Source organism: Dipodomys spectabilis, unplaced genomic scaffold (assembly GCF_019054845.1).
Source record: "Dipodomys spectabilis isolate Male_0828 unplaced genomic scaffold, ASM1905484v1 ptg000002l, whole genome shotgun sequence".
In the NCBI taxonomy this organism is placed as follows: domain Eukaryota; kingdom Metazoa; phylum Chordata; class Mammalia; order Rodentia; family Heteromyidae; genus Dipodomys; species Dipodomys spectabilis.
Window position 1 is genome coordinate 795,290 of NW_024870679.1, and position 14,543 is coordinate 809,832.

At 38.4% G+C, this 14,543-nt stretch overlaps 1 protein-coding gene across 5 annotated transcripts in view; it reads left to right on the forward strand.

Moving 5' to 3' along the window:
• The window catches only part of St7l (suppression of tumorigenicity 7 like), a 133,817-nt gene that overhangs the window by 64,998 nt on the left and 54,276 nt on the right, over nucleotides 1-14,543 (forward strand). Inside the window, exon 15 of one of the 5 annotated variants that reach the window (XM_042674723.1) lies at nucleotides 1,325-1,352. The exons of the other annotated variants lie outside the window; for them this stretch is intronic. Within the exon in view, the coding sequence (XP_042530657.1) occupies nucleotides 1,325-1,348 (24 nt within the window). The 3' untranslated portion in view covers nucleotides 1,349-1,352. Of the gene's footprint in view, nucleotides 1-1,324; nucleotides 1,353-14,543 lie in introns of those variants that run through there. 5 annotated transcript variants of the gene reach the window in all.

The window sequence follows — 14,543 nt, forward strand, 5'->3', positions numbered from 1 at the left end:
CAGGAAGCCAAATGAAGTGGAATCTGATTCTGCTTATCTGAAAGGAGCGTCTTTATTTAAAAGCAGCACTGCCCTCTCCTTAGAGAACCAATCTTCATCTACTCTGGCCCTTTTCAGTTCATTTATTTATTTATTTATTTATTTATTTACTTTGCAGAAAAGGCTTTAGAAGGTGTCATCACAAAAATGAAAAGGCTTAAAGATGATCTTAGGGGATTTTATTAACTTACTGATAAGATCAGGCTGTAGCATGTGCTTTTAGTGCTTTGAACTAAGAAATGTATTTGAATGTAGAAGTTTCTAGTTGGGTGTTAGCTAAATAGGGCAGTCTTTGCGATGTTGACAGAAAAAAGTATTAAACTCAAAAGAGTCTCAAATAAATTGCTGTTTTACTAAGACAAAACTTTGTCTATTTTCACTGGATACATATTGTAGCTGTGCTGGGGTGGGAATGGACCTTGTTTCCACATATTTTTGCTAATCTTCATGTGGGAAAATGTAGTTGGACATGCCAATGATGAATTTCTGAGCAACTCATAATTGGCTGGCTCCACTGTAACTAGGGCCTTACAATCTGCTTGATTAATTCTTTAAGGACTACATTAGCCAAGTTGCATGATTTCCAGAGATATAGAAGGTCAGAAGTTACACTAACAAAAGACTTCTCCGCAGAACATTTCACTAGGTTTCTTCAGGCCCTTCTTAAAAATAATTAAAATTTTTCTTCCTAAATTACATTTATAAAAATAATAAGCAACTATAAATGCCAAATATTTTTTAATGAATAGTGACCAAAGCTTTCAGGAAGGTTTGTCCAGTACTCTCATTACTTTTGTTTCAGAGTCAAAGATGATTTTAAGAACTAGGGGAGTTGGTAGATAATTATAACTATATATTGATATCTACCGTATAGAAAAGATATATGACTATTTTTATGCTAATACCAGGGCTTAACTCAGGGCCTTTTGCTTGTTTTTTTGTTTTGTTTTGTTTTGTTTTGCGTATGGCTATCTTCTATCACTTGAGCCATGCCGCCAACCCAGCATTTTGCTGGATTGGAGATAAAGACTCATGGATTTTTCTGCTCTAGCTGGCTTTGAACTAAAACCTCAGATCTCAGCCTCTTGAGCTAGAACTATAGGCATGAATCACCCCAGAATTAGGCCATTTTTTATACGGTCTTAGTTTTACAGTAGTAATGTATGCTGCATGTTAGTAATGCTGCTCATAGGTGAAAGATGTATATATGGTCTCCATTTGACTTTATTATTGATTTTTTTTAAAAAACCTATGGTAGTTGCATACTTCTTTGTTTCATTCACAGGGCCACATTCAGAAATTAAACTGACAAAGTAAGTTTCTTTACTTTGAAAATGGGTTATATATTCAAAGCTGTGAGACTTTTTAGTTCTTAAGGACTAATATATACTAATATATGTATGTACATAAGTGTATATATGTGCATATATACATATATTAGTATTTTTGAATTGTTACTAACCTTATGTTCTTGAAAAACATTGTTCTGTAATCATGCTATTTCCAATAATGCATCTGAGGTGTTCCTCAGAAACTGCAGAGATAATAAAATTAATCTATTGTATATAGGTCAAAATTTTTAAATGTTTAAGTTAGTGCATTTAAGTTCTTTATTTGGGTAGCCTGCCAGTCTAGTCTTTCTTTGTTGTTTCAGACTAAACTTAGGGTTTTACACATACTAAACAAGAATGTTATCACTGTACAACATCAGGCTTTATTTACTTATTGTATTTGTGTGTGTGTGTGCGTGCATGCGTGCGTGTGTGTGTGCGTGTGTGTGTGTGTGCATGTGCGTGTGCCAGCCAGTATGTACCTCTGGCTTTTTGCTGGTTAACTTGAGATAAGTGTCTCACTGCCATCTAGATCCTCAGATCTTAACCTCCTGAGTAGCAAGGATTATGGCCATGAACCACCACTACCCAGCCCCTCATTTTCTTTATTATTAGCATATTTGTAGCAAGTGAAAATATATTCTATAAAGATATTTCTCATGCTTCATCCTCATTGTTCTCCCTCGAAAAGATCCAGACTTAAAGTTGTGAAATTGTGTATATTCTTTATCCTAATATTCTAAATTCTGAACTTTATTTTTCTTTTTTTTTCACCAGTACTGAGGCTTGAATTTAGGGCCTGGATGCTTTCCCTTAGCTTTTTTGCTCAAGACTCATGCTCTACCACTTGAGCCACAACTTCATTTCTAGCTTTTTGCTAGTTAATTGGAGACAAGAGTCACAGACTTTCCCAACCAGGCTAGCTTTGAACTGCCAACCTCAGATCTCAACCTCCTGAATAGCTAGAATTATAGGCATGAACCACTAGCCCCACATGAACAATTCTTTTTAAAAGAGGAAGGAAAGAATAAAAGTGAGATCAAGGTATGTACTTTTTAATACAGGGATATACTTTTCTCACCTGAGATATTTGTGAAAAGTACTGTTTTTTCATTTGTGTGATGCTGATCCTGGGGCTTGAATTCAGGGCCTGGGAACTGCCCCGAGCTTTTGTGCTCAAAGTTAGCACTCTACCATTTGAGCCACAGCTCCACATAAGACTTTTTGTGGCGGGGGAGGTGCATAATTGGAGGTACTGGTCTTATGAATTTTCCTGCCTGAACTAGCTTTGAACTACAGTCTGCATATCTCAACCTCCTGAGTAGCTACGATTACAGGCATGAGCCACTGGCATCAGGATAAAGCACTGATTTTTTTTTTCTATTAACATATTCCAGCCAATATGAAGTTCACAAAAGCCATCCCTGAATTTGTATGTTTAATATTTCCCCCTTAAAATGAAAGTTTCAGTACCAGAGTTCAAGACATACTGTCACTAACTGTTAATAATTTTTTTGCTTAAATGGTAGCATTTGATGCACATGGTCTGCTTAGCAGTTTCTGGATGAGCTTAGATATTGATACAGATCATTCATTCCAAACTTGCTATAATACTGGTATTAAAATTCACTTTAAGAAAATTATTAATCTTTGGAAGACATCTTTGTCTTTTGCAGACCCATCATGGTTCTCTAATTGGAAGGAATATTTGAGTGGAGTTTTGTACCTTTCTCTAATCAAATCTCTAATGCTTAAAAAGAACTAAATTAGCTGGGCATTCTAGCCCTTCAAGAAGCTGAAAGCCAGAAAACAAGCTGTTTGAAGCCAGCCTAAGCAGAAAAGTCTGTGAGGCTCCATCTCTAAGATAAGCAGCAAAAAGCCAGACTGGAGGTGTGACTCAAGTGGTAGAGCAGGAAAGTAGAGCAAGAACATGAGGGTCTTGGTACCAAAAAGAACTAAACTAATAAAAAAAAACTATATTGACATATTAAAATCTAAACCAAGAATAATTTGGACTGCAGATAGTTCTTATCTCCCTTATTCAGGGAATAGTAATTCTTTTTTCTCCCTCTGTAATATTAAGATTGCCATAGGTCCATTTGACAATAGCCATCTTCAAGATAAGATTTTATTTGGAGCTGGGTACAGTGGGTCAAGCTAGTAATCCTAACTAATTAGAAGGCAGAAGTTAGGGAACTATGATTCAAAGTCAGGAATAAGTTTGAGAGACTCCATCTTACTCAGTGACTGGGCCCCAGCGATACACAGATAACAAGGGAAGCACAATCACTGAGTGTAATGATGAGTGCCTCTCACCCTCCAGGACACAGAGAAGCACAAGGAGGAACAACCCCAGCATAAAGCAAGACCTTTCCTTGAAAATAACCAAGTCAACTCCCTTTTACCGTTATTGGAAGATGTCTATGAATAATAAAAAAGAAAACAACCAAGTGAAAAAGGTGCTTGTAGGTATGGTTTAAGTGACAAAGTGCCTGCCTTCTAATTTCAAGATCCTGAGCTCAGTTCTCAGTACTGTCAAAAGAATTATTTGGGCTTTGTGTATCAACAAAATTAAGAGAATCCAAGCTACATAATCATCCTTTAATTTCAAGCTTTTAAGTGCTTATATACTATTCAAAGAACAAAAGGGCAATTGCACTTCATATTTGTAATTCTACCTACTCAGGAAGCTGATAATCATGTTTTGAAGCCAGCCTGGGCAGTCATAAATCCAAGAGACCTTTTATTAATTAACTAGCAAAAGTCCTGAAGTGGAGGTATGGCTCAAGTGGTAGAAAGTCAGCTGTGAGTGAGAGGTTGAGGCCAGGAGTTCAAGCCTCAGTACTGGCTGAAAAAAGCAGAGGTAGTGGCTATATTCCCTTGTATTTGAACACCTTACCTATAGTCAACATGATATACAGAGGAAAAAGCAACTGAGGAAGAATTCAAGAAGTAAACATACCCCTCATGCGCTTTGTTAGGAATACACCAGCTTTTGTTTTCATCTACTCCATACACTGGAGTCCCAATTTCTTTATGAAGTCAGAATTCAAATTTTTATTCCTAGGTAGCACCAGTTTTACAATTACATTTTAATCCCTCAGTGTTGTTAGACTCCTATCTAGAGTACAGCCACAGCTGTTCTTGGCAGGCAAATACATTGCTGTTTTTCCTTCAGTCACAGTGAAATAAAGAAATGTTCTTTAGCTAGGGTGTGGATGAAGGCACATTACTAATTGTATACATAATTCATTCTCAGTTGCTGAGGTACTCAAAGTTGAAACCTTGGCCCTGACAAAATTCAGCTATATTTTTTATTTATTTGCATGTGATCCCTTGGAGGTTTAGCCCTTACTAGGAGCCCAAGGATTCTAATTCAGTCAAGTCCTGGCTATGAAGACTTTTCCTATTAATTTGTTTGTGGTGTACTTCAGCTATTATAATACCACCTTTTTTAAAAAACAAAAAACAAAAATAATCTCCTTTCAGAATCAGATTATTGAATGGAAGGACTTCAGCAAGCTTATCTTAATTTGTTTTCCAAGTTTGGGATTTCATAGAGCCTCATCATTAAAAAATATAACTTATTCATGCTATATATTCATGCTATTTTATAACATGCTGTAATTAGTAACATTCATTCTATAAAATATATATATTTGAGTTTAGATTCATTGCATTAAGGTATTACACAGATTTGTTTCTTCAATCTTTCTTTCAATGAATAGATATTTATTGGCTACTTTTATGAAGTAAAAGTACAATTCTTGTTAACAAGTAAGTCATATCCTGGTGCTAAGTGGGTTGAGAAGGGCATGAAAATGTACTACTATAAAATAAAACTACGACCTCAATAGATTGGTTTATACTCTCATACTTCAGTCATTTGATTGGAGGTGACTGACGCATTATTTAAAGTGACTCCTATAAAATGACCCAGAAAGTTGGTCTAAACTTATGGAGGGCACTTTCCTTCAAAAGAATAATATAAAGGAGTGTCTTTTATTCTCTTCCAAATATGCAACATGGAATACTTTAATCTGACATGTCAAACTTCATGTTTTTGTCCCTAGTAATAGTCAGAATAATGTTTATACAAATAGAATTTTTCACAAAATGAAGAGTTCCTCAACTAGATAATATCTCATAATACATAGTAACTGCCTTAAATGTATGACCCTCTACATTCATACATTTTTCTCTTTTATGCCCTCTCAATCTTAAAACTGACAGACTATAATCTAATTGTTGCTTGCTTTGCAAACCTAGTATAGGGATCGGAACTCAGGGCCTTGAACTTGCCAGACAAATGCCATACCAATTGTGTCATACTCCCAGCCATCATGATTGAGACTGAGCTGGAACTATTTTTTTTTTTTTTTGTAAATCTCTACATTAAAAGAAATAAAACTTGAGTTCAACCAATCAACAGCAGCCAACAGACTTATATAATAAGGGGCTTTCTAATTGTAGAGGCCAAATAAGGCAACTGTCTAACTGTAATCAATCAAATATTTTCTTCATTTCCCTTTTGTATCTTTCCAATAAACACCTCTCTGTGCATTCTTTCCATGGAGTTCCTGAGCTACAGAAGTAGTTTGGAGCTGTCCAATTTCAAAATCACTGTTTGCTCCAAAAAAATGTTATAACCCAGTTTACTTTTTCAATGGTTTTCATGGGTTAGGAGCAAAGTTATTTTTTAATGATTGTGAAGTTTCAACTTGGGAAGATGGAAAAAGTTCTAGAGATGGATGAAGATAATGATCACACAAAAATAAGACTGGACTTAAATACTGCTGAACTGTACGCTTAAAAATGGCTAAAGTGGTCAATTTTCTGTTACACATATTTCATCACAATAAAAAAATTCAGCTGCCAAGGTAAAAAAAAAAAAAAAAAAAAAAAAACTGACAGACTAATAAGAACTAAGGACCATCCTGGTTTTGACAATAAAAATGTGATGTTATTGTGAAGCAAAATGGAACAGTAAGTGTTAAATCAAAATTATATGGCTGTGTATACATATGGGGGAAAGCCTCCCTGATTTTCCAACACTCACTTGTTAATGTCAGCTACAGCCTGATTCCGAAAATAGGCATATACTGTTAGTTTGAAAACTAAATAAAAGGATATTCTTCTAAGATGAACTTTACAATTCTGCAACCGTTACAATTATCTTTACAAGTAAGGGGGAGGAGGCATCAAATTATTTTCTCTTAACTGAAAAATCATTATGATCTATGTGTATATGTGTGTGCACGCATGTGCAGGTACTGAGGCTTGAACTCGGGGCCTCACGCTCTTGGCTCTTTCACTCAAAGTCTGGCATTCTACTACTTAAGCCATAGCTCCACTTCTGGCTTTTTGCTGGTTCATTGGAGATAAGAAAAACACAGACTTTTCTGCCCAGCTGGCTCCAAACTGAGTTCCTCATATCTCAGACTCCTAGGTAGCTAGGATCACCATGCCATGCTCCTATCTCTATTAAGGAATGTCTCAGTCAAGTAACATGTACTAACTGGCTAACTGGAGTTATAACCATGAAATCCATTATGAAATCCACCATGAAATCTCACTATGGAACTTTCAGTCCTTTTGCCTGCCTCAGCCTCCCAAGTTCTGGGATTACAAGTATATGCCAATATGTCTGAAGTACATATTTTAAAGTAGACACAACTTGTCCTTTAGGAACTTATACAAATTAGATGGGTATTCAAGAAATGTAGAAAAATGATGAAGCTATATAGAGTAGAAGAGAAGGCCCAAGTTTGTACTAGAGAGTTGAAGAATATGCTGGTTTAAATCAGTGATGCAGCAGAAGAAAGGAAAATAGATCATTTAAATGATGACTTGGAGGCAGAAGACTGATAATCAAGTTTTGGCATTTGCTAATGACTCTTCTCTGGCAGTTTATCTGAGCTTGCCAAACCAACTGAATATGCAGAGATTATTAATATTTGAGCAAGTTAACAGTTTACATCCCCAGATCTTGAGTTAGATGCACAATGACACCATGTAGTCCAAAAGTCTGACTTGTAGCACACTTATGTTTCCCATCTTCTAACCTACACTCCTGTTATTCTAGTGACTATACTAACATTTGATTTCTCAAAAGATAGAAGTAAACTGCATTCCCCTGAATTCCTGTGAAGTTATTACCTACTCTAATAGGACTTGGGCAGAGATACGAAACATAGTTACACACTTTTTTCTCCTTAAACTTTTATCTTTCAGATGGCATTGAGAGTAACCATATCTCTGATTTTGCCTCAAATTCCATATTGGATTTTTTAATTGCTTTTTGAGCAATAACTTTTCCCTGGTTGCTTAACCAGTCACACAAGTTGTGGCTTCTGTCTCTAGGCCTAGTTTATAATAGCTGTTCTGGGAGAACAGATGAAAACTAATAAGTCAGTTAGATATTTTATGAGTATTGAAATCCCTTCCATTCAGAAATGTAAATAAAATAACCAGCATGAGCAATCAGCTTATGTCAGATTCCATGGGTTTATGTTACATAGGGAAATTATAGTGCAACCTGAAACATGCTTCTTAATGAATTCATAGTGGTGTCACAGTTGAATGTAAACCCTTGAGCTTTTTCTTTTGTGAAGGGTTTCAGAAATCACCTTTTAGAAACTGCCTAGGAGAGGAGGGGAAAACTAAGATGATACTAACAAATGCTATCACCATTAAGTAGTTGCCTCTCTTCCAGCACCAAATCATGCCAGGTAAATAAAGTAGAAACCGAAGATTCTACTCTGCTTTGGGCTTATTCAGGGAACATAAAAAATGCATACGTGGTGCTGCTCTGGTCAGATCCACAATCCAATAGGTATTATCTTTCTGAAAGTGGCACCAGGAAACTGCTGTGGAAGAACTGGGTTCTTCTGCTTTTTGTCCTTATAAAGCAGGGCCATTCAATTAGGAGTATGACAGAAGCCTGATAAATGGCTGTTTTTACCTTCAGCAAATTTAAGAAACCAGAGACCTAATTGGAATAGTGAAATCAGAATTTGACCCCATCTTTGGCTGCTAGTCCAGTGTCCTATAGTATGCAGGAAATGCCTCCTCATGTATTAGTGAACTGGTTTTGCAATCTCTAAAGCTCTGTAGCAGCTCTCCTCTATTCACCATGGCCTCAGATATGATAAATAATCTACTAGCCACAAAAATCTAGCATACAAAATGGAATATAGGGGATTGGTCAGCTTTTAAGGTTTGGAGTGAGAGAAAGAAATGTGTTTTCTATTTAAAATTAGTCTTTTTCACATTCTAATTTCTTAAGAGATTGGCTTGACTGATGCCAAATTCTGGGCCTGAAGTCTACATTAATGCATTACAGTTCAGAATAGGATATATAATATCCTCTACTTAGTCCAGAATCTCAAATGATAAGGATCTGCAGTTAATGATACATAGCATTTTGTTGGGCTTCACAGTGCAGATCTCTTGTAGTCTCTGTATCTGAATCAAATGAATTCATCCTTGTGCTTTCCCATATATGCCTTGGTATTTCCTGACATAGACCAAGATGCTGTGTGGCTCTATAGAAGACTGAATCATCTGATAGTCTAAATACATAGTACTTTACATTATTTAATCCCTGGCCTCAGCTTTCTAATTTCTCTGTATTCCTTAAAGTATATCATAGGAACCTTCTTGAAATCCCTTATTTCTTGTTTATACCTTCTTGTAAGTTTTGGTATATATCAGTTCCTTCTATTTAGAATACCTTCCCCTGACTGCCCTTAACTCATGCCTTATCTTGTAAAAGTCACTCTAAAGTTACTTCTGGAAGAATATCTATAATTTCATTCACATTTCTTTTATTCTAAGACTTCTGTTTCTCAGTCTGTTAAGCTGTTTTGTCTCTGTACATAGTTATCCAAAAGCATAATGATTCTAAGAATGATGGTCTTCCTGATCCCTTTTGTCTACTGATGGCCTTTTCAATTTTCAGGATCCCTGTCCATTTTCCATAGTCTTTCCTTTTACTTTATAGTCACATTCCTAGAGAAAAAAGCTGGTGTTCAAGGCTTGGCCTCCACCTCAGTGTGTGTGGCAGCCTGCTGAATAGGTTCTTATGGCTGACAAGGATTTAACCCTTTGTGCTGTTAATCTCAGCATTCTACTCCGAAAACTTCAAGCTACAGGCATGAGACCAGGAGTGGACCTGGAGGTGGGAGTAGGGAAATTTCCATTGAAAGCCAAGTTAGCTTTTTTTTTTTTCTAAACACAAGACCTATGAAGCTGCTGTCGTCAGCAGCTCACCCGACATTCTCCTGCTCTGCCTCTTTTCCAGGAGTCAGGGTTAGTTTAAGAAAAAGCCTCTTGCTAGAAGCCATGACCTCGTACTTTTATCCCCTCCATCTGGTGTGCGGCCTCATGGGGCTGTGCTGCTATGCAGGAGGTGAGCAATGGAATTCTTTAGATGATGACTTCTGAGCCCACATGCGGAGGCAGTGGGGGTGGGAAGCAGGGAGAGCAGTGAGAGCCAAGATCGATGGACAAAAAGTAAGGTTTGTTGGGGGAAGAATCCTGACTTGAGGTAGACTGTTTTCCTAAGGTGTTCTTTCTCCAGTGCAAGCAGGGGCCCAAGTCAGGGAGCTGTAGCTTCCCAGGTCAGTGATTGATGAATAGTGTTCCTTTAGCTTTCCCTTCTGCCTTCACAGTTGGGGTGCAGAAGTGGGATAACTCCAGGGGTATTTGAGGCTTTAGGCTGTCTGTTAAGCAAATGCATTCTAAGATGGAACTGGAAAGGCTCCCTCTGCACAGATCCTCTCTTGGAGCTTCTTTCTCTCACTAACTTGAACCAAAAGACAGGTCTAGATTTTGAATGAAAGTTGGGTGGAGGGGTTAAAAAGAGCAAAAGTTTTCACTGAGGTCAAATCGAAGTCTATTGTCTGCCTGTCCTACAGAGGTTTCTCTATAGGGTAGATGCCCTTTGCTTTGCTATGGGTGAGCTGCTTGTCTGAAGAAGTCCAAGATCTTTATTAGGGGATGGATAAGCTTCTGGCTTGGGGTAGGATGGTGTTATAGCACTTTCCTTCCCTGTCCCTACTTTCCTAACCTATGGTTTAAAAAGAATGAAGTCTTGAAGGAAATTCTAATATAAATTTTAAAAGACTAAAGTCCTATGAATTTCCTCTCATGGCTTCTCTTGATTACTCCCACTCTGTGCATTTAGCATCACTTGGAAAGAACTCGATAAGATGAAAAAAATGTGAGTGTTAAGCTGAAGGTGAGGAGGACTACAAAGTACTAAGTGCAGAGTTGTTTAAACATGAAATACTTTGTGGAGTGATCTCTTGATGGTGGTAATGACATTGTCAAAACTGATAGAAGAGGATTTGTTGAGACTCAGAGAGGTATAGACTATGCCTTTGTAAACTCCGCTCATATATAGGTAGGACTGTGAAAGGGTGTGGATGTGTTACTGCCGTTTCTGTTCTGAAAGTGCTAGTGCTCTGGTACCTTCAGTCCTAGGTGTCCTCAGACTTTGAGGGGAGTACACAGGGTATAGAGTCAGAAGATGTAGGTTTAAGTTCTGTTTGAGTCGCTTTCTGTCCATGTAATCTTGGACAAATGATTGAACTTCTATTAATGGCATCCATAAAATGAAGTTTGACCTCTACTTCACAATGTTGTTGTGAGAATTACATATTTGTTTACACATTTTTGTGAACAAAAAGGGTTTTATGATCATTATTGTTATTCTTGTGGAAAGTTCCACCTTGGACTATGTCAAAGATGAAACTGTGGATGAATTGGTCTTCCTTTTTCTTTGCTCAGAATAGCCTTTCTGTTTGATCACAGCTGTTTACCACAGGCTGATGATAATGACATACAGTAATCAGATTTTGGTTCCTTTGGTCAAAGTAAAAGCCCCCATGGCATAGATTTATGGATCAGAATAGAAGGAAGCAAAAGAAAATTAGGTCAAGATAATTCTCTTAACTAGGCAAATGCTTATCTTGGATTCTCAAATCCTGAAAGACTAAAACATTTTATATCAATGAAGAATAACCGCAAAGATGCTCAAAGGCCACAAATGGGAAAGTAGAGGAATGAGCTTATAAACTCTCCTATCCTTTTTACCTTTGGGATTAGGGGCAAGTTTATTACTGACACCCTAGTAGCTGTTGCCTGAAACCTGCCAATCACCCAAAGGGGGAAGGCAGCTTTTGGGAAAAGCTAAGTTCAGTGCAACAACCATGGCACATTTGCTCTAGTAAAGCTACTGCTTGTTCCTTTCCAGTGCCCCTTTCTTGGAGAGATCATGCTTGAAATCCAAAGCTCTCCTGTTTCCTAACCCAAAGAGTTATAAGACACCACCATAAGCCTCAGGCTCATGCAGTCATAGCAAACTGCCCCATCCTCCAGAGAACACAGGAGTGTTTCTAGCATGTACCAAGTTTGAGAAATGTGCCACTTTGGCTACTGTGCTTGGATAGTGATTCTTCATCCTTGCTTTCTTCTGTACCATGTCCTTTCTGCTCTCTCCCCCTTCCCCTTTCATCCCAGAAGAGAACAATTCCTACAACATAACTTTGTAATATCTCTCAGCTGGACCCTGTCATTGGTATGGTTTGGCTTTATCAGACATGTTTTATTGCTGGAGGCTGGGGGCGGGGAGGGTAGATGGGACAACTGCAATTTCTATGGAGCCTGAGAGAAGCTATGTGTATGTGTATATATGTGCATCTCTTGGACATGTGTATGTGCTGTATATCCTCATGGTTGTATTAAGGCTGACAGGGAGAGCAAACAGTGAAAAGGAAGCATCTTTCTTATTTTCCAACATGACTTCAAAGATGCCCAACCCCCATAGTAGTAGGCAGTTCCCAAGTGGAGGGTGGGGGCAGAGGCCTCCACCAAGGCCATCAATAACCAGGTGTGAGCTACAGGTCTCTGTGTAATGTGAGGCTCTCCCGTATTTCATTTCTGCACCCAGGGGGCGGCTCTGCAGGATTGCTTACGGAGAGCTCTGTGTCTGGCACCTCTCTCCACAAGGCCCAGGCGCCCAGGGTCCCACCGACCTGCCCAGGAATGCATCGCATTGTTCTCTGGTGCTGTAATTTGGCTGCAGGAGCTAGGCTGAATGCCTCCCAGGGAGAGAAACATACTCTCTCTGGCGTCCTCCCTTCTTCCCAGCTAGCTTCTGCCCTATGACCACTGAGAACATCTAAATAAAAAATTCAGAAAGGCTGAGGGAAAAAATCCTGGTTATCTATCTTCCATTAAACTATGTAGAAACTCATGTCCTGAGTGGGTCTGAGATTTGGCAAAGGGTTTGGTAGTTGGTGCTCTTGATAACAGATGAGAGAAAGGAGAAACTTGTCTGCAACAACGAAGAAAAGAAATTAAGAAAGGAAAAGAAGCCAGAGCTATAAAACTTTCTGCAAACAGATCTCAGGATAGTATTTGCTTCTTTTAATTAATCTCAAGTCTTTAATTTGATTTCCCAGCATCACTCTAAAGAAAGAGTGCCATTATTCAAGGCTAATAATAATAAAACTTGGCTCTTTTCTGCAGGTCTAGGTTAAAGCTGGCATTCTTACTTTTACTTAAACTGGCCATAGTCTGTGCAGATGAGATACTTCGGTCATGTACCTTCTCTAAAACGTTCTTGTAGGATAGAGGCAGTATCTTTTAAGTTAAACTTGTATCCAAAGAGCACTTGCTTAAATGAAGTGTACCTAAATGTTTATCAAAAGTTTTAAAAAAAGGACCAACATGGAGTAGGAGGAGATAGGCTAAGACATTGCTGATGGGAAGGACAGACTTCTATCAAATAAGAAAGATGGAAAAGAGGGCTCTTAGGGGCAGAGTGAGGAAATAGCAGCAAAACTGATGGTACGAAATAGAGTTCTTGTTTTGATGCTTGCTCCAAATAAATTAGTTTCTGTTTGTATAGTGCAGAATGAATGCCAGTTGTCCAAAGCCAACTGGAATGCAGAGGCAAGCTAAGGACTAAGAAAGAATTGTTTGGCCATCATTTCCATTGCAGCCACACAGTTTCTATAGTGGGGCTCAAATGGACATCTTTTCTCTGATTCAGATACCTTATTTTTAACTTCATACTCTGGACAGCTTGTTCTCTTAACCATTTAGAAGAAATGGGAAACCCTGCCACTTTGTGAGCTAGTACTGAAGCCCAGGGGAAAATTGAGTATTATGAGATACCAGAAAAGGTGCACCTACTTCTTTCCACAGCGAAAGAACTGCAAGTCAAATAACATTACTGGGAACAGAATTTAAACACAGGTTGACTTCCCCATGCAAGACCTATGCCACCTCTCATTGATATGGTGACTTGGATATTCCTGTAAGAGCAGGGACCTGAGGCTCTTTCCAGTAGCCTGGTACACAAGGCAGTATTTGTCAATTCACCCAACCTATGCTTCAATTCATATTGATTACGACCCCAAACTTCCCCACTATTCCAAAGTTTTCCTTCTCTTAATCCCCACCCAAGATGCTCCTCTCTGCACTTCCCATTTCTCCCTCCCTAATTCCACTACTGGCTCATCAGTTATCCAGTTGACTACATTCTGCAAGGATGACATTCCCTTGGCCTGACTCACTCGGTCCCATTTCTCCACAGGCATCCCCTCACCACAGACCACAAGAGCCCTGACTAGCTCATGTTTTGTGTTAATGGATGTGAAACCGGAGCAAATCCCCTCACCAAAAGAAAAACCACCCTAAACTCTCCCACACAGGTCTCAGCAGGTTACACAAATATTAGTCCTATCATCCAAATAAATCTGCCTCTGTGGCCAGAACGAAGGCTCCCTGAACCTCCTGCTGCCTGTGCAGAGCAAAAATGTTCCACAAACATGAGAACCCAAAGGGATGTTAGCGAGGAACTTGAGAAAGGAAAGAGAGCCCGTATCTAGACTCCTCTGTGTAAACTCCCCAATTGGTAGACTGCTGTCAAGATTAGACAGACCTAAACCAAAAGTTCTTCAAGAGGTTAAGATGGGCTTGAAAGTCAGGGGCTTCAGTGAACAGTGTCCATTGGCTGCCTTTTGGGAGCATAATTAAATTCAGTATCTATGATAGGTACATACTCTTATTGTACAGATGGAAAAAAGAAGAGGCTAAAGAATTTAAATATCTTCCTGAAAATATAAAAAAAAAAGTGACACAACTATGATTTTAAAC